The sequence below is a fragment of the Sciurus carolinensis genome, chromosome 4 (genome assembly GCF_902686445.1).
Source record: "Sciurus carolinensis chromosome 4, mSciCar1.2, whole genome shotgun sequence".
NCBI lineage: Eukaryota > Metazoa > Chordata > Mammalia > Rodentia > Sciuridae > Sciurus > Sciurus carolinensis.
This window is the reverse complement of record NC_062216.1, coordinates 163,501,281-163,521,946: the sequence shown is the minus strand read 5'-3', so window position 1 is coordinate 163,521,946 and position 20,666 is coordinate 163,501,281. Positions and strand designations below refer to the sequence as shown.

The 20,666-nt window shown below is 50.9% G+C and overlaps 1 protein-coding gene across 6 annotated transcripts in view; it reads left to right on the top strand.

The window, feature by feature from the left end:
- The window catches only part of Large1 (LARGE xylosyl- and glucuronyltransferase 1), a 494,157-nt gene that overhangs the window by 431,592 nt on the left and 41,899 nt on the right, over positions 1–20,666 (top strand). For all 6 annotated transcript variants that reach the window (XM_047549176.1, XM_047549171.1, XM_047549173.1 and 3 more), the window contains exon 10: positions 14,158–14,313. In XM_047549176.1, coding sequence (XP_047405132.1) covers positions 14,158–14,313 — 156 coding nt within the window. The remainder of the gene's footprint in view (positions 1–14,157; positions 14,314–20,666) is intronic.

Below are 20,666 nucleotides of genomic sequence, written 5' to 3'. Positions count from 1 at the left end.
CAAGAGGCCAGCACAAGACCCTGCTTTAGGTCCCCAGTTGTGGTGGAGGGGGCCAGGCAGACGGCACAGACAGGCAAGCATCCGAAGACCCAGACTACACTGGAGGAAAAGCCTGCCAAGCAAATTTCTGTCAGGCAGGCCACCCAGGACTGAGTGCCACGTGTGGAGGGCAAGAATTTGAGGATGTGGAGTCAGGCTGAGAATAGAGAGGCAAGGTCATCACGATCCCTGCCCCCAGGAGGCCCACAGTCCAACTCGGGGCAGAAGCTCCAGCAGATAATTCCCACACAATACGGACAGGTAAGAAATGGGAGTTCTACAGAGAGGGATGGCATAAATGAACCCAGAGGGCTAAGAGAACACAGTGTCCCTAGAAATGATAAGTGGGTAGGTGCTAAATGGAGGGCATAGAGTCCAGGCTCTGTGCTCTACGGAGGAGCTTGGTTTTGACCTATTGATCATGGCACTGAATTACTGCTGAACTGACCTGTTTCAACATACATCTGCTTTTTATTACTGTACATGGATACATGAGACCATAGAAAGTCTACTTTATTATATGTTTGAGTAATTTTAAGTTAATTTATTAATAATAAACCCTTTTACTCTTCGGGGAAGCATTCTTAGTATTAATACTTTAAGCTATAACAACATTATTGAATGCCCTTCGTTATTTTCGCAATGTCAATATGGTTCTTTATGCCACAGTAATTCATAGTCTAATTTTTAAGGCATGTTATATAAAAGTACTTGTTTTTAATGGTTATTATTGCAAAAGAGATATTGCCCTAAACTATGCAGATCAAAATGGGGAAAAGTACATTGTTGACTAAGCTGATTAAATTTTGGAGTCATTTTCTTCCAATTCAATCCAAAAATCACATGCATATTTTGGTAGAATTCAAATTTAAGTCTTTCTTGATGACAACCATCTGGTTTTTACTAATTTATTGATTTTTAATACCTTTATTTTTGACAAACCTGCTCAAAACCCATTGTAATTATTTATTTAGAAGTTAATCTTGATGATTAAAACACTTGTTTTGAAGTTTTTGAAGTTTGTAGAAATGAGGGTTTTGATAGATAACATTATTTCTGGCTTTATAATCCCATTACCATGGAAACTGTGTCAAACATTGATTTTTCTAAAAGCTGTATCTATGTCAGAAATCTCTTTCTACAAGTACTTATTTTTTCATTCATTACTGCTATATCAAAGGCTCAAACTAAAAGTGTATTTTTTTCAAAAGTGTAAGATAGCATACTACTAATAACCATCTTTTCATAAAAGCAGGGCTGTGTGCGTCACCTGTACATACTCCATCCCTTAAGAGTAATCCAGAGAAGCTCCGTGTGGTACAGATTTTTTGGTTGCTACTCATGTCGGCAGAGAGTGTTGTAAAAATTTTATGAGATTTTCAATTGGACTTTTATAAAATTAGCCAAATCAATGGCATCAAATAACATTTGTGCATCTGGCTTTGAGTTCTTTCCTGCAGACTTGCGTATCAGGGATGTGACGTTGGGAGTCCACTCTCTGTTGGTATCTGGAATTGTTACTCCATTTAAAGCAAACCCACCTTCCCTGGTTAGATACGTGCTCTTTCCGTGAAATGTCCTCATCATCATTATAGAAGAAATTTACTGTTCCGGATATAACTTCTCCGGGACATCTTGCCACCGTTTGTTTATTTCATTATCTAACAGAGTCTAGCAAATGCCTCAGAATCCTCTGTTTAGCTCCATGGCAAAACTCCTATGAAATTTAATCAAAAATGAGTTTCTTCAAGCCTTCGGCATTATTCCTGATCACTTTTTATTCTTGCAATATTTGTTGACAAAGGAATTTACTTCATTTCATGACTGTATTATCTTTTCAATTTTTTTTTTCAGTCATTTTGGCCGCAGCAGAAAAAGCAAGTGTTTCTCCTAGTGGACTTTTCTAGCTTTCATTTTTCTGAGAGAAATCTCCAAAGAGACTTCTAGACCCTTTTCATCTAGTGAAGTGAAACATTATGAAGTTTCTAGACTGACTGTCATAAGACTTTCAATTTAAAAAAAAAAAAATGATAGAGACTTGTCCTCACCATTCTGGAAGCCTTGGTTTGAAACATTTTGCTGGTCATGTTTCTTGTACCAACAGGAAGTACGATCTCAAGCCATAAAACACACTCAGGGTGAAGTTCTTTCCTAACTGCAGTGGTTGTAAATCCGTATTTCAGACACTCCTGAGAATTTAAAGTTTTGGCCAATTTCTTGTTCCATCTCATTAGGTGCTCGTTTCTGCACTTTGTGAAGGACCAAAGAATGAGCTGGAGCTGGAAACGGGCGTCAGCTCAGCTGTTGGGCCGTTCCCGTGAGCTCATCTTACTGTTAGTCTACATTCCTTTGGAAAATCTATTTTTTTTCTTTTAAACATAAACCTTTCTTTGGAAGAATTTGAGACTTATGGGAAGTTGCTGAAGCATAGAGATAATTCCTATATACCACTCATCGATCTTGGTCCCTGAACGTGAACATCAGCTTGCACTGGTACTGCATTGGGGAAAACCAGCAAACCAGTGCTCGTGTATTACCATTACTAACCGTGGACTTCCATTGCAGTCCACCTGTTTTTCCATTACGGTCATATGTCCTGAGTCTCCTATGTCCTGCGGCAGTTTTTCAGTCTGTTCTGGTTTTCCATCACTGACCTTGATAGTTTTGTGGAGTACCGGTAGGTAGTTTATGAAGTACCTCTTAAACTTGATTTGTGGTGTTTCTCATGAAGAGGTGGAGGCTGTGGGTTTGGGGAAGGAATATCGTGGAGGTTCAAGGCCCCCCTCATCATGTCCCCTGAGGAGCCCTCTGATTACCAAAATTTCTCTGTGAGGAGCATTTGTCTCTTTTTCTCCACTTATAATTATTTTTGAATCATAATCATTTATTTATGCCCATATGGACTTAGGTTTATTTTATACTTTGATGATAATGCAAGACTCTTTATATTCATTTTGTGAGGTTTATTTTCTATTTTATTGCTGTTATTAAATAATTTCATTAAGTCTTCTAACAAACCAATAACAGTTTGGCAGGCAGAACATTCCCTGGGCATATTTAGACCCCATTACACCCCAGCACGTAAGAGCACCATATCGTCCCTCTCCACTGGCTCAGTTAGGAGCATGTGCCCAAGTGCCACGGCCCATCTCTCTGACTCTCTGCCTTTGCTTGCCCTGTGGGGACAGAGTGACATCTAGGGGGCCTGCCACTCAACAGGTGTTCCCTCACACCTGTGATGAGCAGGCATGTGTTGTTCAGCAGTAAACGAGGCAGTGCAGACCTTTCCAGGAGCTTATATCCTAGTGTGGGATGCAGGTGTCACGCAGGAGAACGGCTCTGGCCCGCCATCGCAGGACGCAAGACGAGCCGCGAAGAAGGCAGAGCAGGGCAGGGGGAGAATGGCTGGCATCTACGCTGCCAGGTTGAACAGGTGGAAGAGGAATCCCTCGCCCTCTCCCCCCCACCCCCGTCCTTCTCTCTCTCTGTCTCTCTCTCTCTCTCTGTCTCTGTCCTTCTCTCTCTCACTGTCTCTCTCTCTCTGTCTCTCTCTCTCTGTCTCTCTCTCTCTGTCTCTCTCTCTCTCTCTCTCTCTCTCTCTCTCTCTCTCCACCCCCCGGACTGTAATTACACATAACCGTGGATTTATCACACGGTGTTTGCAGGAGCATGAGCTGGAACTTGATCAACCTCACTCCCTAGGACCTTCCCTCTCCCCCGTCATCCCTCCCACCTCCCCAGATCTACTTGCTCTTCTCTTCTTCCTTTTATTAATGCTGTTTTTATTTTAATAAGTACATTCTAACAGAGATGCAGGACTCAGTGTGCGGCATTCCTACGTGGACGTACATGATCTGGTAGTTGGTTGCCTGCACCCTCCCATGCCCTCTCGTCCTCCTCCTCCTCCTCCATCCCCTTCCTCCACTTGAAAGGTCTGCTGTCCATTTTCCTGAGTTTCCCCTCCATCTCTCTCTCTCTCTCTCTCTCTCTCTCTCTCTCTCTCTTTCCTCTCTCTCTCTTCCTCATCTGAGAGAAGCATTTGACCCCTGACTTTCTGAGACTGGCTTGTCACTTAGTGTAATGTCCTCCAGTCCCTGCCCCCGTTCACTTTTTGAATATTTCAAACTTACTTGCCTTCCTGCCTCATTTCCTCATCCCACGAGGCTCCGTAATTGCATTACGTTCTAGAACTCTGTGGTGTACGGAGTCCCCACCGCTCTCTCTCCATGCTCCACGGAAGGACTCCGCTGACCATCTTGAGTCAGTGCCGGTGCCAGAACTCGGCCCTGTGTTTGTAGGAAAGGTCAGGAGTGACTGCTCGGTCAGCCTGAGTCGCATGTGCTTCCGGCAGGTTGGGCAGGGCCGTTTGCTCACTGGGAGAAGGAAGCGCCCACCTCTGCAAGGGGAGGATGCAGAGCAGACAGAAGCACCAGGTGCCCCTGCAGAAGGTGCCTGCTTGGAGCAGCTGCCCCTCGCTGGGCTCCCAAGCGGTGACTCAGATGGCGCCCACCCCCAGGCGCCACTGACATCCAGCCAACTGGCAGCACTAGGAACCCAGCTGCTTCTCGGGGGCCTTGCTGAAATCCTCAACTGGAGACCCCAAGCCTGACTGCAGGGTGGCATCTGCCCCCTCACCCTCCCAGCCCCTAGGCAGCACACGCCCCCTGGAGGACACCCTGGGGATTCTGCAGATGAATTTAGTTTTAGTAATGAATTCCACAGAGACAGGAAGAGGACACAGGCTGGTCGTCATTCACAGATCTCATATTGGTCGTCTGCAGAGAAGCTGCGCTAAGGACCAGCCATCGAGGACACTCACGTGGCTTGGGTCCCTTCTCCCTTTCCCGTGATTGGGGCTCCATGGGGAATTCTTCACAGTAGCCTAATCCAGTTCAAAGGGATTTTCACCCCCATTTAACAGCAACAGGAAAAATAGCAAAGAGGAAAGAAAAGAAACCCAAAAACCACTGCAGCTGGAGACTGGCTGGAGCAGCTCAGGGCTAGGGACCCTCCCAGCCCGAGTCTTTCCATTGGCATTCATTTTCCTGTTGCCATGGTTTTCCTCTTCCCAACCTCTCCCTCCCCCGGCAGAGAAAAGTGAGAAATGTTTCAGAAGACAGAGCAAGAAACGGAGGGTTTCCGGACAGGGCCTGGTCCTCACACGCCGGCCTAAGCTTCTCCATTTTCCAGATGAGGCAACGAAATGAGCAGTGAGTTTGATCTGCTTTCTTCTCCTTTCCTGGGTAAGGATGCATTTTTGTCTGGGAAGAATTTTCTTTTCCTTTTTTTTTTTTACTGGGACACACAGAAAAACCAAGATGCAACAAACAGGAACCTGTGTAACAGGAGGTGAAGAATCATGGTACCACGGCAGAGCGTTTGTGCTGGAAAAAAAGTCACTAATAAAAGTCTCGGTATCAAGGACATCGCTTTTCTAGAACACCTGGTAATGGTCAGGATTGGGCAAAGAGGAAGTAGTTTGGAATAGAAGCTGCAGTAGTTAATGGGGAGAATAAAAAGGCCGGAGTAGATCCATTGGCAGTGGACCCACCTTGGCCTGGCCTCACTTTGCATCTGAGTTCAGTATGAGCTCGTGCAGAGCCTTCCTCCAGAAGAACCTCGCAGTGGAGTACGTTCCAGACAGTTGATTACATGTGTTGAGCACAGATCTGTTCAGGGCTCTTGGTGGGCACCAGCACGGTGGTCCCCCCTTACCCACTGTTTCTCTCTCCATGGCTTCCACTACCAATGATCCAAACATATTAAATGGAAAATCCCAAAAGTAAGTAATCGTCACTTCTAAATCGCACACAGAAATCTCCAACTGTCCCACTTCATCCTACCCAGGAAGTAAATCATTCCTTTGTCCAGAGTATCCACGTCTTATACACTACCTGCCCATACTCAATTAGTAGCCATCTTGGTCATCAGATCCACCATCATGGTACTGCAGTGCTTGTGTTCAGGGGTTATTTTATGGCCCCCAGTGGTGGTGACACAAAGGAGACACCAAGGCATAAAATATGGAAAGACAGATTAACTTCATTCCATGTGGTGATGCTGACGGGCAGACGGGAAATTACAGCACATGCAGGGACCAGCGCTGTCTGTGGTTTTAGGCTTCTCTTGAGGGTCTTGAAATGGAACACTGCCATGATAGCTCCTCCAAAGAAAAAGAACCAACAGGAGAAATAACTATACTTTCATTCCCTGAAGAGATTTCTTATGAAAAACTGGATTCTGAGATTGTGGAGGCTGAGAGTCTACAAGCTAGAGACCAGGTAGACTGTGTCCAACCTCAAATAGGCAGAAAAAAAGGGGGCAAACTCTCTTCCTTGCCTTTAGTTTTATCCAGGCCCTCAGTGGATTGGATGACAGACATAACAAACATAAAGGCAGGTGGCGAAGGCCACCTGCTGTCCAGAGTCCACTGATTCGGATGCCATCTCATCTGGAAACACTGAGTCAGCTATCTGGACACCCCATGATCCAGTCAAGTGGGCACATGAAATGCATCATCAACATCGTCACCTCCTTTGTCCATGGATCCTCTTAGCAGATTGGGAAACAGAGGGTCCACTACGTTGATGTGTTGGATGACAGCCCTGGGGAGATCCAGGAGTAGAGCTGGAAGCCGGTGCTTCTGATCAAGGCTTGGCTCCCTGCCTGGTGACACTCTCCAACCTCTGTCAATCCCACCTGGAAGGGTTTTCTTCCTGAATAGCCTCCCTGAAGGTCTCCTTGAGATCTGACCAGGGGGAGCCTGCCGGTGGCCAGGCGTCTCTGGGCTGTTGTCGGTACTCTCCCTGGCCTGGTCCCTCCGGCTCTGGGATGGTCTGCAGTTCCTTATTTAAAATCTTGTCTCTTATCCTCCTTCTCCCCACAGAGATTCAGTTCTCATCCAGCTTCCTAGTTGATAAGGCGACAGTTTCATGAGGTCTAAACCAGATTTCTTTTGTAATTGAACACATGCGATATGTCTTCATGTCTCTATTTGTCAGGGTCCTCCAGAGAGACAGAGCAAATCGGATATATATAGATAGATGAGAGGGATTTATTAGGGGAATTGGCTCACACAATTATGCAGGCTGAGAAGTCCTACCACAACAGACTGTCTGCAAGCTGGAGCCGGGATGCTGGCGCATGGCTCAGGACACGGAGGAAGGCTTCAAACCAGGGACGCTGGTGATGTCAGCTGGTGGTGTCCCAGCCCCAGGCTGATGGTCTAGAATACTAGAGGCCACTGGTGTGAGTCCTGGGGTCCCCAAGTTAGGAGTCTGGGTTTCTCATGTCCAAGGCAGAAGAAGAGAAGGGAATCTCAGCTCAGGGGAGAGAGGAAGCAGCCTTTGTTTTCTGTCTGGGCCCGGGCTGATGGACCAGCGCCCGCCTGCATCCAGAACACATTGTCCCCACTCGGTCCACTGGCTCAAACGCCCATTTCTCCCAGACTCTCTCTAGCCGTCCTTAATCCAGTCGAGCTGACAACTAACATTAGCCTCACCATGTCCGTGGCTGCATCCGTCCTGATCGTGACCACTCCGCAGGGTGGCTGCTGCCGCACCCCTCCCCAGGCGAGGGCCACCTTCCAGGTGCTCGGCCACCTGGTGTAGGTCACAGGTCACACGGCCGACGGGCGCCACGGCAGGTCTGGCTGGGAGGCAGTGTGCTCACTCTTTTCCACCAGGAATCCGAATCCCGACAGCGGCAAGTCCTGACAGAGACCTCGGGAGAGCACTGTCTTCTCTTTCAAGTGCCAAACGAGTGGGTACCAGGGAGCTGAAACTCCTCCTAGAAACAATGGCAAGCTCAGCGGCCCTTCCACAAAGAAAAGGCGACTCTGTTTCTCTATTCTGAAGCCACTTCAGTCGGTCTTTTATAACTGATCTGCTGTCGACAGACAGAATGTGGGGATTATTGAGAACGTCGTCGTCATGATTTCTATTCTTGAACCAAAAGGCAGCTATTGAATACTAACTATCTGCCAGGCACTGTGGCACTCAAAAAGAATAATAAGTCATGCTCTCTGCCAGCCTAGAAATTCACTTTCCAATGCTTCCAGGTGCAGGCATGTAAATAAATAATTACAAGACCATGCGATGCGCTCTCTAATAGAGTTAACTGCAAGAGTCTAGGGAATACTAAGGAAGGACCCAGCATCCCCCCCCACCGGATGTTCTGTTAGGAATGCTTACAATAAGAATCAGAAAACACAACTTTTGGTGGCTTAAAATAAAATAGGGGGTTTGAACTTCTCAACTAAAAATTCTGGAATAGGCAACTATAGACTTTGGTTCATAAATCAGCAAGGTGTTGACCTCTCCCTCATGGACACAGGATGGCTACCATGGCTCCAGTCATTACATGTCTCCTCATGACACAAAGATGGGTGATGTGGGAGGAGGATGTCACTGGCTACCTCTGACCCTTGGTATTAGGAATCAAATGCTTCTCCATGTAACTTTTTGGGAAACTATAGCTGCAAAGGAGTCTGGGAAATCAAAGACTAGGATCTTCATGATTAACTTCTACCTTAAATGGACCATGATCCACTCACAGGGACTGGGGACATTGCAACTACAAACAAAATTGGTGTTTTGTTAGGAATGCAGAGTGGAGTGGGGAGAGAGACCTGCTAGGAGGTGACCTTCTGCCACAGTGTTCAAGGAAGTCTTTCCAGAAACTCTGCATTTGAGCGCAGCCTTGAAGGTCAAACAGAGTCACAGCAGAGAAGAAGGGAGGGTATCCCAGGGAGGGGTGAGCATTTGCAAAGGCAGAGTCCTGAAAGACAAGGTCAAGAGCCACCAGGAATGCCTTGTACCAGAGATCATGCTGGGATTGTAAGTGGGAGCTGGTCCGCAGCAGGCGGAACCACCAGGCGGAGGAGAAGTTGCTCTCCGTGGACTGCGAGAGTCCCGGGGGACTTAAGACAGACGCCCATTTTCCAATCCCCCATCCTAACCCGGAGGAGATGAAATCTGTGTTCTGATTCACCTGGTGTTTGCACACTGGCTCTGATTTCTCAGCTTTCACCCCGTGAATTCCTATTAGGAGCCCCCTGGGCCTGAGTACTCCCGAAGCCGGCTTTGGGCTGGACTCCTTCCATGGCCTCGTCCTTGTGCCAAGGCCTTGTGTCTACCTTTGAACTGCTTTCTTCTGCGCCCTTGATGGATGATAGAGTTTCTGGTCTCCACTTTAATCACATGGATGTCTGCTGTCTTCCCAGATGACGTTTGGGTTTCCCGGACAGTAATCAATTTCTGTCAGTTTTCTCCAGCTCGCAAAAGGCTGACTCCGAGTCTGCACATAGACTTGGCCTTTACAGACATTTCCCATCCAACGATGGCACCCCTGGGGCCCCTGAGGCTGGACAGCTCCTGCAGCCCACCTGGCCACCCCTGTGCCTCCCTCCCTGCTTCCTGCTGGGCTGCAGGCTCAGCCCAGTCTTCTGGGAAGTCCCACATTGCCTCGCAACCTTATTGTCCAAGGGACGGAGAGAGGTTTCATTTCTGATTCTGTCATCTTCTATAAATATCTGGAAACAGTTATTTCGTGGTTACAGATACAGAAAAATAAGAGACAGGGGTTCCTAATGTCTCTCTCTGCCTGGGTTCCAATTGTGCCTGTCTGCTTTCTGACTGTAGCTTGGAGCAGTTTGCTAAACTTTACTCACCTGGAAAGTGGCACCCTGAGCCTGTCACTTGCCTCACAGAGTGTGCAAACTGAGCTGGAACAAGTCATGTGCTCAGAGCAGACTTCAGCACACAGTAGGCATCTAATGTGTGATGTGAGCGGCTAATTATTACTGTGGTGTGATGGGCCTCGGACCGCGGAGTGAGCTACAATAGGCCCTCATCTCCCGCGAGCAGACCTGGCTACCCTCAGCAGCCTCCCTCCAGAGTCTATTTCGGGCGCGTTTTCTGGTGTCGTCAATCTCAGGTGTGACAGCTTGTCAGTATCTGCCTTCTACACTGCCAGCTTGCTGCCCCCAAGCCAGCTGTGATGGGTGATTGGTCCCTTAAGGAATCGGGAAGTGACATTTCTCACTAGTCAGAAGGCACTGATTTAAACCATCAGCAGCAGAGTCCTGAGTCAGCATTCCAAGTCGGGGGGAGTGTGGTTTAGGGGAAGGAGCCAGAAGTGGCCTCAGCCTGCACCTCTGCCGTGTGACTCTGGGAACAACTCTGGGCCTTGGTTTCTTTGCACTTAAAGCGGCCCCACCGAAGGGAAAAAAAAACCACTAACAACTCTCTTTAGAGACACTTACCATGCTCAGTATGGCTGGTCCCTCTCTTTCTCCAAGTTGTGAGTTCCAGAAAGAGAACATCTTGTGTTCATTGCTGCACTGACACCCCCCGGTCAGTGCCTGTCGCCTCCTTGGTGCTCATTTGGGTATTTATTGAATGAAGGAATGGTGTAGTAGAGAGAAAAGGACCTGAGAGCCAGTCAGACCTCATTATGCTTGAGGCCTGACCAGCCACTCGCTTAGTGACACTCTGCTAGTCTGACCCTCAGACTCATCATCTGTAAAATGGAATAGTTACAGAAAAAAGTCCACCAGGTGGATTGAGAATTGAATGTGACAGTTTGTGATGTACGTACATGTACGTGTGTCTATAGGCATGTATTGATGCACACACATCTAGGAAACCGTCCAGCAGGCAATGGGCATTAGAAAACTGAGAGCTATTACTTATTTCTCTGGAGCCCAGCTCAAGGTAGTATTCTGTGTCCTGGTCATGAAAAACTGAAGGCCAAAGGCCAAAAGCTGCCTCACTAGCTTTGAGCGGACTTCCCACCGAGGGCAGCAGGTTGCCGAGTGTCTTCTGCAGCCCCTCTTCTTGCCGTGAGCTCCAAGTCCTTCCCATCTGGTTTGCTTTTGCCGGTGCTTATAATCCAGCCGCACGCTCACCTACAGCCAGTATGCACCAGGTCACCAGACACATACCAAGCCGAGGCTGGCACAGTGGGCAGGGGAGGGCTGAGGTGGGTGGGAGCCTGGGTCTTTGTCCCAATGCTGGCCCGGCATAAACCCACCCCAGGACCTTGGGTAGTCCTCTCTCCTCTCTGACCTCACTCTCCCCTTCTGTGACATGCTCAGAACTAGACACGTCGGTAGTCAAGAACCCTGGGTTCAGGGTTTCACGTGGGCTTGGAGAATCAGCCCGCCCCTCACCAGCTGTGCCATGCGGGCAGGTCACACAGAACCTCCAGGACATGGACAGTAGGCGCAGGTGTCCTGTGTGGAGTCTTCAGTGAGCATTGTCTCCAAAGCACCAGGGAGGTGCCAGGTGGCACCTATCAGCTCTCCTCCTGGCTTGGCAGGTGGAGAGCACCACAGTCACTCGAAATGGAGACGTGACCCCGCTGGGCATGGGCCACACCAGCCCCCGTGCAGTGACTTCAACCTGTGCCCAGGGTCTTCTCATACCTGAGTGGGCATCTTCTCAGGGGACTCCTCTCTGGTCCCCTTCGAAAGGAAGAAAATCGAATGTTTCCCCTTCAGCCTTCCCTGAGATCCCGGCCTCCCCAGCTAGCCTCCTTCAGGTCTGCCGTCCCTCCCTGCAGCCTCCTGAGCTCCCGGAGCTTCCTCCCTGTGGCTGCAGGGTCATCCTGCTGGCAGGAGGGAGGGAGGAGGGCAGATGCTAATCTTTGAGGGGAAGGAGAACCACGTTTATGGAGCCACCCTGACATGCAGGCTGTGTTCAGAGAGGGCAGAGGGAGGTGACCTGGCTGCAGACCCTCCCAGGTAGGATGTGGCTGGAGGTGGGAACCGGGAAGTGAATGACCTGGACACGCCCTGTTCCTTTCCTCAGTGCCTCGGGCCACTGTGACAAAATACCATAAACTGAGTGACCTGCGACCAGTAGATGTTTGTGTTTCACAGTTCTGGAGGCTTGGAAGCCCAAGGTCAAGGTGTGGCAGACCTGGGATCGCCCAAGGGCCCACTTCCTGGTTCACAGATGGCCCCTTCCCGGTGTGTCCTTGTGGCTGGGGGGCAGGTAGCATCAGACCCTGACCCCTTCTATATAATCCTGTATAAGGGCTCTTCCCTCATGGCTCAGCCACCTCCCAGGGGCCCTCCCCCCCAGTACCATGACCTTGGAGGTTGCCTGATCATCAGCGTAAGAGTGTAGGGGGCTTATGCACATGCAGCTCATTGCTGGTGTGCTAGCCCAGCCCCCACGGCAAGGTGGTGAGAGGCCTGCCTCTGGCAAGGGCCTCTGTGCTGCTTCATCCCATGGCAGAAGGCAGAAGGACAAGAGAGAAGCACAGAGAGGCAGAAGGAGAGAGGGGAGAGGGAGCAACCACCGTGACCAGGGCCACCGTCACAGGGTAACCCCTTGGGGTGCCTCCCTGGCTCCTCTGTTCCTCTCTGCGACCTCCCTCACCTGAACCCACCCTCCCTGTGCATGTAGCCCTCTGCTCCACCCCATCCTCAGGTCTGCTGCAAGAGTCCTGAAGCGTGGGTCCACCCATCAGTCACCACTTTTCTTAGTAAATTTCTTCTACATGTCCTGCCTACACAGGGCCCTGTGAGTCCTGCTGGGGGCCAGCAGAGGTGCAGCCGTGAAACTGGTGGAGTCAGGCTGGTGGGGTGCCTCGCCTAATTCCCTGTGACCGGGGGCTAAGGGTGGAATTGTTCTGCGCCTCCGTTTCCCCGTCTGTAGGTGGCGCTGTTCACAGTGCTGCCCCCACAGGCTGTATCAAAACAGTTCAGACCAGTGCTCCGTAGCTCATAGTGATTTAAGTAATGATGATGATCAATCCTAGGAACAAATGCCGCTGCATATTAATAATTAAAGAGCTTGGTGCAATTTTAATATGCATTAAATATTCTATCAATTTTCACTTGCCTTTTCCCAAATGTTGTGTGTGCGTGTACATATCTTGTCTTTCCGATGAAATCAGAAACAGTGCCACCAAGGCCTCGTTTCTCAGCTGGAAATCACAACTGATTCATGCGCGGCTATGGATTTACCCCTCCCGCCCTCCACACTGGTCTTCTCCCTTACAATCCGAGTGCTCATCCTAAGACCTGAATTAGCAGTTTCCCCCTTCACCATCTGCACTGGCTACGATCTGGGATCGGAACGGGGCCTCCTAGGTGCAGGGCATCAGCCTGGCCAAGTGCTTGGCCACCTCTCTCACCCATGCACCTGTCCTGGGTGCTCCAGCTTCAACACATGGCCTCCCCCCAGGCCTCCTGTCTGCCCTGCCTCCCCTGAAACCACATGTCCACTCCAGAGCTGCCACTGCTTCTTGCTCTAACCCTCTTCTGTGGACGCCTCTCTCCAGCAGACCACGAGCATGCCGCCAGCAGCCCCCAGGGTCCCCTGAACCTCTCCCCGCCCAGCACACTGGGTGCTAAATGGTCAGTGCCTGTGTTCATTGAGCACCTTAATATCTATGAACTCATTTATTTGTCCAAGTCCCTGAGATAAGCATCACCCAGAGCCCAAACTGAAGGCAGAGACCATGCCAATTTCATCTTTAAAATGGTAGCTAGACATAAAGTGTTCACTCAAGACCCAAATAAAACAAACAGACAATTTCAGGGAAGTCCCCACCCCTAGAGCTGAAGGAGCAGAGGGAAGAGGTGGACTCCCTAAGGCTTGCTCCTCCTGGGTGGGTCACCTGCTGGGTCGGCCGCAGCGCATCTGGGCAGAGAAGGGAGGGGGACCAGGCACACCTAAGTGTCACAAAAGCTGCCAGTGGGACTTAGCTGCTGCTAGAGGGGGGGAGTGCGGCTGCCAGGGAGAGGACAGGGTGCCAGGGGGGTGCTGGAACAGGAAGGGGGAGCCGTGCTCCCTCCTGCAGCACCTCAGTCTCCCTGTGTGGCGGCAGCACGGGTTTCGGGTATCCAGAGAGGGTAATGAAATAAGTGGCACAGGCAGGGGCCAGGCGCGTTCCCTTTCCCAGATGAGGAAACAGACACAGAGCGATTGGGTGATGTGTGCCAGCGTAAATGGCCACCGGGAACCGTCAGGTCTGGAACCCAGGCCCGGGGCTCCGGCCGCTCTCCGCTGCTCCTCTGTAGAGGTTGGATGGATGAGTGGAAGAGTGAGCGGCAGCCGCGGGAGGTGCCGGCCCCCCTGACTGCCCCCTCGCTGTCCCCAGGTCATCCACTGGAACTCCCCCAAGAAGCTGCGGGTGAAGAACAAGCACGTGGAGTTCTTCCGCAACCTCTACCTGACCTTCCTGGAGTACGACGGCAACCTGCTGCGGCGGGAGCTCTTCGGCTGCCCCAGCGAGGCCGACGTCAACAGCAGGAACGTGAGTGGCCTTCTGTCCTCCGCGGAAGACCCCGCGCGCAGGGGGCCGGGGCCGGGGCGGGGCCGGCTCCGGTGAGGCCGAACCTGCCGCCAGGCCGCCCTGCGGGCCCGCTGCCAGGTGCAGTGGCTCGTGGGTGGATTCCTTCCATGCGGGTGGCTGTGGGTCCAGGAGGGGACGTCAGCCAGATGGGTGGGTCAGCGAGTTTCCACGCAGAACCAGCAGAACCACCTGGGAAACGGCAGGTGAATTGTCGCCTATGGCCAGAAAGCTCCCCGGTCTTTGTGGGCGGGGCCCCTTCCTGGGACACCCAGGATTCAGACCCCGGCAGTGCTTGGAGGGACGGGCGGTGCTTGGAGGGACGGGCACAGGAGATTTCCACAGGTGTGCCTTCTTCAGGGCTCGGCACCGGTGAGGACAGAGTTAGGTGAGTAGTCACAGGCATAGCTGACACCTGTCACTTTTTCCTGTCTCTTTGCTCTTTATGATTTTATGGTATGTTGTATCTCACTTGGTGCTCAGAGAGACCCTGTTTTACAGTTGAAGCAATAGCAAAACAGAGAGGCAAAGCAGATGGCCCATCGGCACACAGCAGATCAGGAGCCAAGTTGAGACTGACCCTCAGCTCTAAAGATATGAGGAAACTAAGAATATGGAACAGCAGTTAGCAAACGGCAGACACTTAGCTAACTTGGATTTGGCTCTGGTCCCTTCCAGTTACCACCTGTGACCTGAAACACCTCTGTGACCTTTCTGTGCCTCAGTTTCTTCAACTGTCAGATGAAAATTAAAAGCTTTTTTTAGGGATGTTTTAGGAATAGTCAAGCCAGGCACAGTGGTGCGTGCCTGTAATCCCAGTGGCTCAGGATACGGAGGCAAGAGGCTCAGGAATTTGAAGTCAGCCTCAACAAGTTAGTAAGGCCCTAAACAACTTAGTGGGACCCTGTCTCTAAATAAAATATAACAAAGAGCTGGGGATGTGGCTTAGTGGTTAAAGCAACCCTGGGTTCAATCCCCAGTGTAAAAAAAAAAAGCCAAGAAATCGCATGTCAAACAGCTAGCTCAGTGTCTGCCATATGTTAGATGCTCAGTAAATACCTGCTTCCTGCTCTTCTTGAACCTGGGCATCAGACCCAGAAGCGATTGGTTCACTCAGTCCACAATCATTTGTGGAGGGTCTTCTACTGACTCTAATCACTTTCACAGCGGGAAGGATTAGTGACCCCTGCTCTTGTGTTACTCATGTCCCAGTGGAAGAGACAAGATTAATAACAACGTCAGAAAAAATTAGCAGCTAGTGGTGGGTGCTACCTGGCTACAGTCTAGTTAAAACTTGGGCATCTCTGTTGGTTGAGGGTCCCAGGAGGAGTTCTTTGAGGAGGTGATGTTTAATCTGAAACCTGAATGACAAGAAAGAGCTAAGCAGGGCTGAGCAAGGAAAGTGCTTTGCAGGTGGAAGAAGTAGCTGGTGCAAAGGCCCTGAGGCAGAATAGGTTTGAGGGGCAGAAGGGTGGCCAGTGTGCCTAAGGTCTACTGGGGAAGAAGAGGATCAGGCCGGCAGGAGCCACATTGGAAGGAAATGGAAACAGTTGAAGGAGAATTTTGATTTTTTTACTATGATCATCATTGTTTCTGTAGTTATTTTGGATGTTCTGAGAATTCTTTTAGATTCCCAGTGGTGGGAGAGGGTGACAGAAGGTACAGAGGCTTGTGTCACCTGGCTTTTTATCAGGACCGTGCTGGTCACAGTGCCGCCCTTGCTCTGTGACTTGGCCTCCAGGTCCCTCACTCTAGAAGACTTCTTGGGTGATGGAGGAGAGAAAGTCATTAAGTGCTCAGCACTTACAGGTTCAGAGAGCGTTGAGAGACTTTGACAAACACTGTGTTCCCTGGGCTTTCCTACCCGTTCTCTGCTCAATCGATATCTGTCATCGTCATCAATATTTGAGTGTCCGAGTGGCACTTTTCTCCAAATGCTGAATGAAAACTCTTTTCTTACCTTTCTTCCCCTCCATGGTGGAGGCTGACCTCAAAGCCTCGCAGAAGGAAGCCATCCGGTCACCACCCGAGTTAGCGGCTTCCCGGGGCGCGCTGCTCGGTGCCCTCCGAAGCAGGAACCCCCTCTGGAAGTGACTCGCTAGCTTCTCCTGCCATCCCCTTCCCCCGAGGGGTCACAGGGTGAAGCCGCCGGGTCTCTCTTGGAGTCCGTGACTGCATGTGTTCTCCCATGACAGTCAGACCAGGCACTGCGCAGGGCACTGGGTTGACCTGGGAATGGGACCCAGTCCCTGCATGGAAGTGGCCATTTAACACCCCCCAGAGAAGCCGAGAGGAAGGTGTGTCCAGGTCTGGGAGGGCCTCGGACAGCAGTGTGGCCCTTCTTGAGCGCTCCCTGTGGATGTCATCCCAGCCTGGCCCCCTTGACCCCCGCGCATGAGTGACAGCCAGCTCTCTGCTGCCAGGCCCCGTGTGCTGCTGTCCCACTGCCCGGAGCACCTGCCCCTGGGTTCACATGTCCCAATGTACAGCAGCAGAAACTCCTGTGACCCCTCCTGAAGTCACCCTGTAAGTCACTTTCTGTCACCTGCGTATTTTCTTTCCATCAGAGCACACACTTTATCCTAGTTCATGTATTTGTTTCCTAGTTGTTGTCCCCCCAGATAAAACCAATATACCAGTCTCCTAAATGGGAGACTGCTCCTTTGGGGTTCCCTCCCCTAGAGTAGAGCTAAGTATACAACAAACATTTACTGAATGAACATAGTGAGCAAATTTAAAAAGAAGTACCAGGTAAAGGGAAAGCAGATAAAGGAGTAAAGAACCAAAAAAAGACTTATCGTTTGTGTCTCAGCGCCGAGGCCCGTGGGGCCGGGGCTCAGCGACAGTGTGGGCTTTACCCTGTCGGTGGGCGGAGCCGCCAGGGGGCCGGGCTCAGCGACAGTGTGGGCTTTACCCTGTCGGTGGGCGGAGCCGCCAGGGGGCCGGGCTCAGCGACAGTGTGGGCTTTACCCTGTCGGTGGGAGGAGCCGCCAGCAGGTTTTAGGCAGGTGGATTTGCATTTCAGAAGCATCAGTGCAGAGACCGAACAACACCCAGAGGCCATTGCCCCAGCCCAGGGGCAGATACGACCTTGGGGCTCTGACCTTGGGCAGCAGCAGCGGGAATAGAGGGAGCAGCTGGACCAATTTGTGGGTTCTAAGAACAGGGGATTAGGTGCGCTCATAAATCAAAGACAGCAGGCCCCTGTGCCCGGTCCAGGCAGATGTCTCCACTGGCTAAATGGACCAGCAGTGGCAGGAGCTGGGCAAGGGGAGGGTCTGGACATAGCGCTCCCGGAGCCCTGGGTCTGCGGGGAGCTCCACCACCTGGTCCTCCCAGCGCTCTCTGCCAACACAACCAGAGGGAACGGGGCGATCTTGGATGGGGCTCAAAGCCAGATGCTCCCGACTCTGGGAAGAGGTCACGAGAGCCGATGCAAATGCACAGATGGTGGCCAGTCTGGAAGCTCCTCGTGGGACCTCAGGTTCCAGATGGAAGCAGGTTCCCAGGGCAGAGGGTCGAGGTCTCTAGATTCATTCATCTGCTGGGCGGACATTCATTCAAACCAGCCCCAGCCATAGGGCAGGAAGCATTGCAGATTGAAGTCCCGCTGAGAGATGCAGACAGGCAAGGGGTTGCCATGCGGTGGGACAGGGACAGGATGGTGGCCAGGCTCTGAGAGCGTGAGAAGGGCATTTCACATAACTAGAAAGAGAGGGGCACCACAGAAGGCTTCCTGGAGGAGGCCAGATTTGGAGAATGAGCGGGTGGAGTGAGGTTCTGGAGGCTGTGGAGGGTGGGCTCATGGGAGGAGGGGGCAGCACACCAGCGGAGACCAGAGGTGAACGTAAGCGTGGCATGTTTAAGGATGCTCTAGGAGTGCAGGCTCCGATGACGGCGGGTGACAGTCGGGAAGGGCGTCAGGAGTTCATTGCCGCTGTCTTTCTTCAGTGGGGAGGTGATGACGTTCAGGGCGTGCTTGTGCTGGTAACCTGCACCAATGACCTCAGAGAAGTCACCCACATACTCTGAGCCTCGGGTTTACCATCTGATAAATGGGCACAGTGAAGCCTCTGTCCTGGTGTCTCATGGGTAATCTACACAGAATCATCCATAAAGGAAGACGGACATCGCAAACAGCTGAGATGTGAGGAGCGGGGCCCATTGCCGGGCCTCTGGGCTACTTCCTCTAGGACCAGACGGTTTGGTCTGGAGGGAAATAGGCGCCACCAGCGGTGGAGATGACAGCTGCTGGTGGGACACAGCCTCTCCTGTCCCATAGCTTGTCTGGAGGTTGCTCCCTGGAGCCAGTGAGTTAATTTATGTTACGCGGCAGGCGCTCAGGATGCATCTGCTGCTCTAAGTTGGTTGAAGGAGGGATGGGGACCGGAGTCCATGCCTTGGTGTTTCTCTCCCTGTTCCTCAGCGGTCCCATCCCTCGAGCATATCCAAGAAGCCCCGGGACTCCAGGGGACACAGTCGATAGTCGCGGATGTTCTCCACCCCTTCTCCATTCAAAATCCATCCATAGCATCCTGCCCAGCTCGCATCTGGCTCTGCCAGAGTCCTCCTGCGCACAGGGAGCTCACCACCTCCCACGGCAACACCCCCTGCAGCCCACGAGCCCCAGATGCTCAACCACCCCACCTTGTGTTGACTTGAAGTCTTCCCCTGTCTAAGGGGCTCATTAACCTAAGTCCCGTCCTCTGGAGCAATAATGAACAAGGACACCCCACCCTTGTCCCTGAGGGCCCATGCTGGCCCTGGTGGAGAATGTTTCTGTAGGGCTTGTCATTCTGAAACGTGCAGATCCCTCAAGCATCTATTTGCCACGTTACCAAGAAGGGTTACTGCACCCAAGGAAGTTTCCAGACAAGGGAAACTGACCTTGCTAAGTGCACACCCACTAAAATAGATAGGTTTTAACACATTCGGTGGAAGTCTTGATAAAGTCTGGGCCCTTCTTTAGTAACCACACTCCTTTTTGATGACTAAGGTGGCACTGGGTAGCCAGAGGAGCCGGGGGTTGGCCAGAGGAGGGAGGATGCTGTTTATCCTGGCAGGAAATGTCCAGGGACCACTTGCTGCTTGTTCTGCAGATTCCTTTCTGACAGCTGTCACTTTGAGTTTATCATCTCCAGGAACAGCCCTTTCTGGGCTCACTTCCTTGTTCATCCTCCTGATGGTATCCGCAAAAAGGATAAAACACACGGAGGCATTTATTCTGAAGGACTAATGGTGAAGGGATGATCTGTTATTATGTTAAAAGTTAAATCAGGATGCATATCAGTCATCCAAAAAGTGAAAAAACAGAGAGACTGACTGGACACCAGTTTGGAAAATTCAGTGTGTAGAGAATTGTAGTCAAGTCAGCATCTGCAGATAAGAGCCTTCTTACCCCATGGCCGCAGCAGACATCACTAATTGATGACCGCACTCTGTGTCCCTGGGCCCAGGCTGAATCGCCCACGAGCAGCACTCCAGGTCACCAATACTCATCTCCCAGCCATGGCTCAGCACAGAAGCCTGCTGGGCGTCCTTGTGCTGGGTATTAGTCACTCTAGTCTCCCTGGCGTTATGACAGCTCTGCTTTTCCAAGACCTTTTTCTACTTTCTTTTAGCCTTTGGGAATTGGAGATTTCCTGCAGAGAAAGAGAAAGGGAAATACAACCATAATCTTCACCACAATGGGAGGGAGGCTTTATGAGTCACACTGCACAGAGTCAAAGCTGGGAGGAGGCGGGTTACTTGCTCAGAGTCACACAACATCTAATGATGGGACCAGCATGGAGACCACTTCTGCCTGATCTAAAGCCACGAGACCAGGACTGTGCTTCCCTGGTAGAGAGGTAGCTGCATACTTGGAAGTTGCAGAATGATAACTGCAGGTTATTCGTGGCTTCTCCTAGTTGCTTTACTTAGTTTTCCTTCCTCCTTAGTCAATCCTGCAGGCGCTTATCATTGAGTCCATATTATCTCAGGAAGCACCCCTACCCAGCACACCCTATCCCCCAGGGCTCCTTCCTTCAGCTTTCTTTCTAGCACATACCACCTATCAAAATATTCATGACTTAACTAATTTTGTGGATTATCCATCAGTATCTTTGAGTCTATAGAAGACTACCTGGCACCTGGTTCCTGCTCAAAAAATGTTGTTGAGCAAATAAACTATAACTGTATTTTCTTGAAACCTTGATGATGTGCCAGGAGGATCCCTATATTTGGAATCAGGAAATCTGACCCTGCACAAGGTCTACAATTTGAGGCCTATTCTAGCATTTGGTAAGCCTCAGTTTTCTCACCTGTAAAATGGTCAG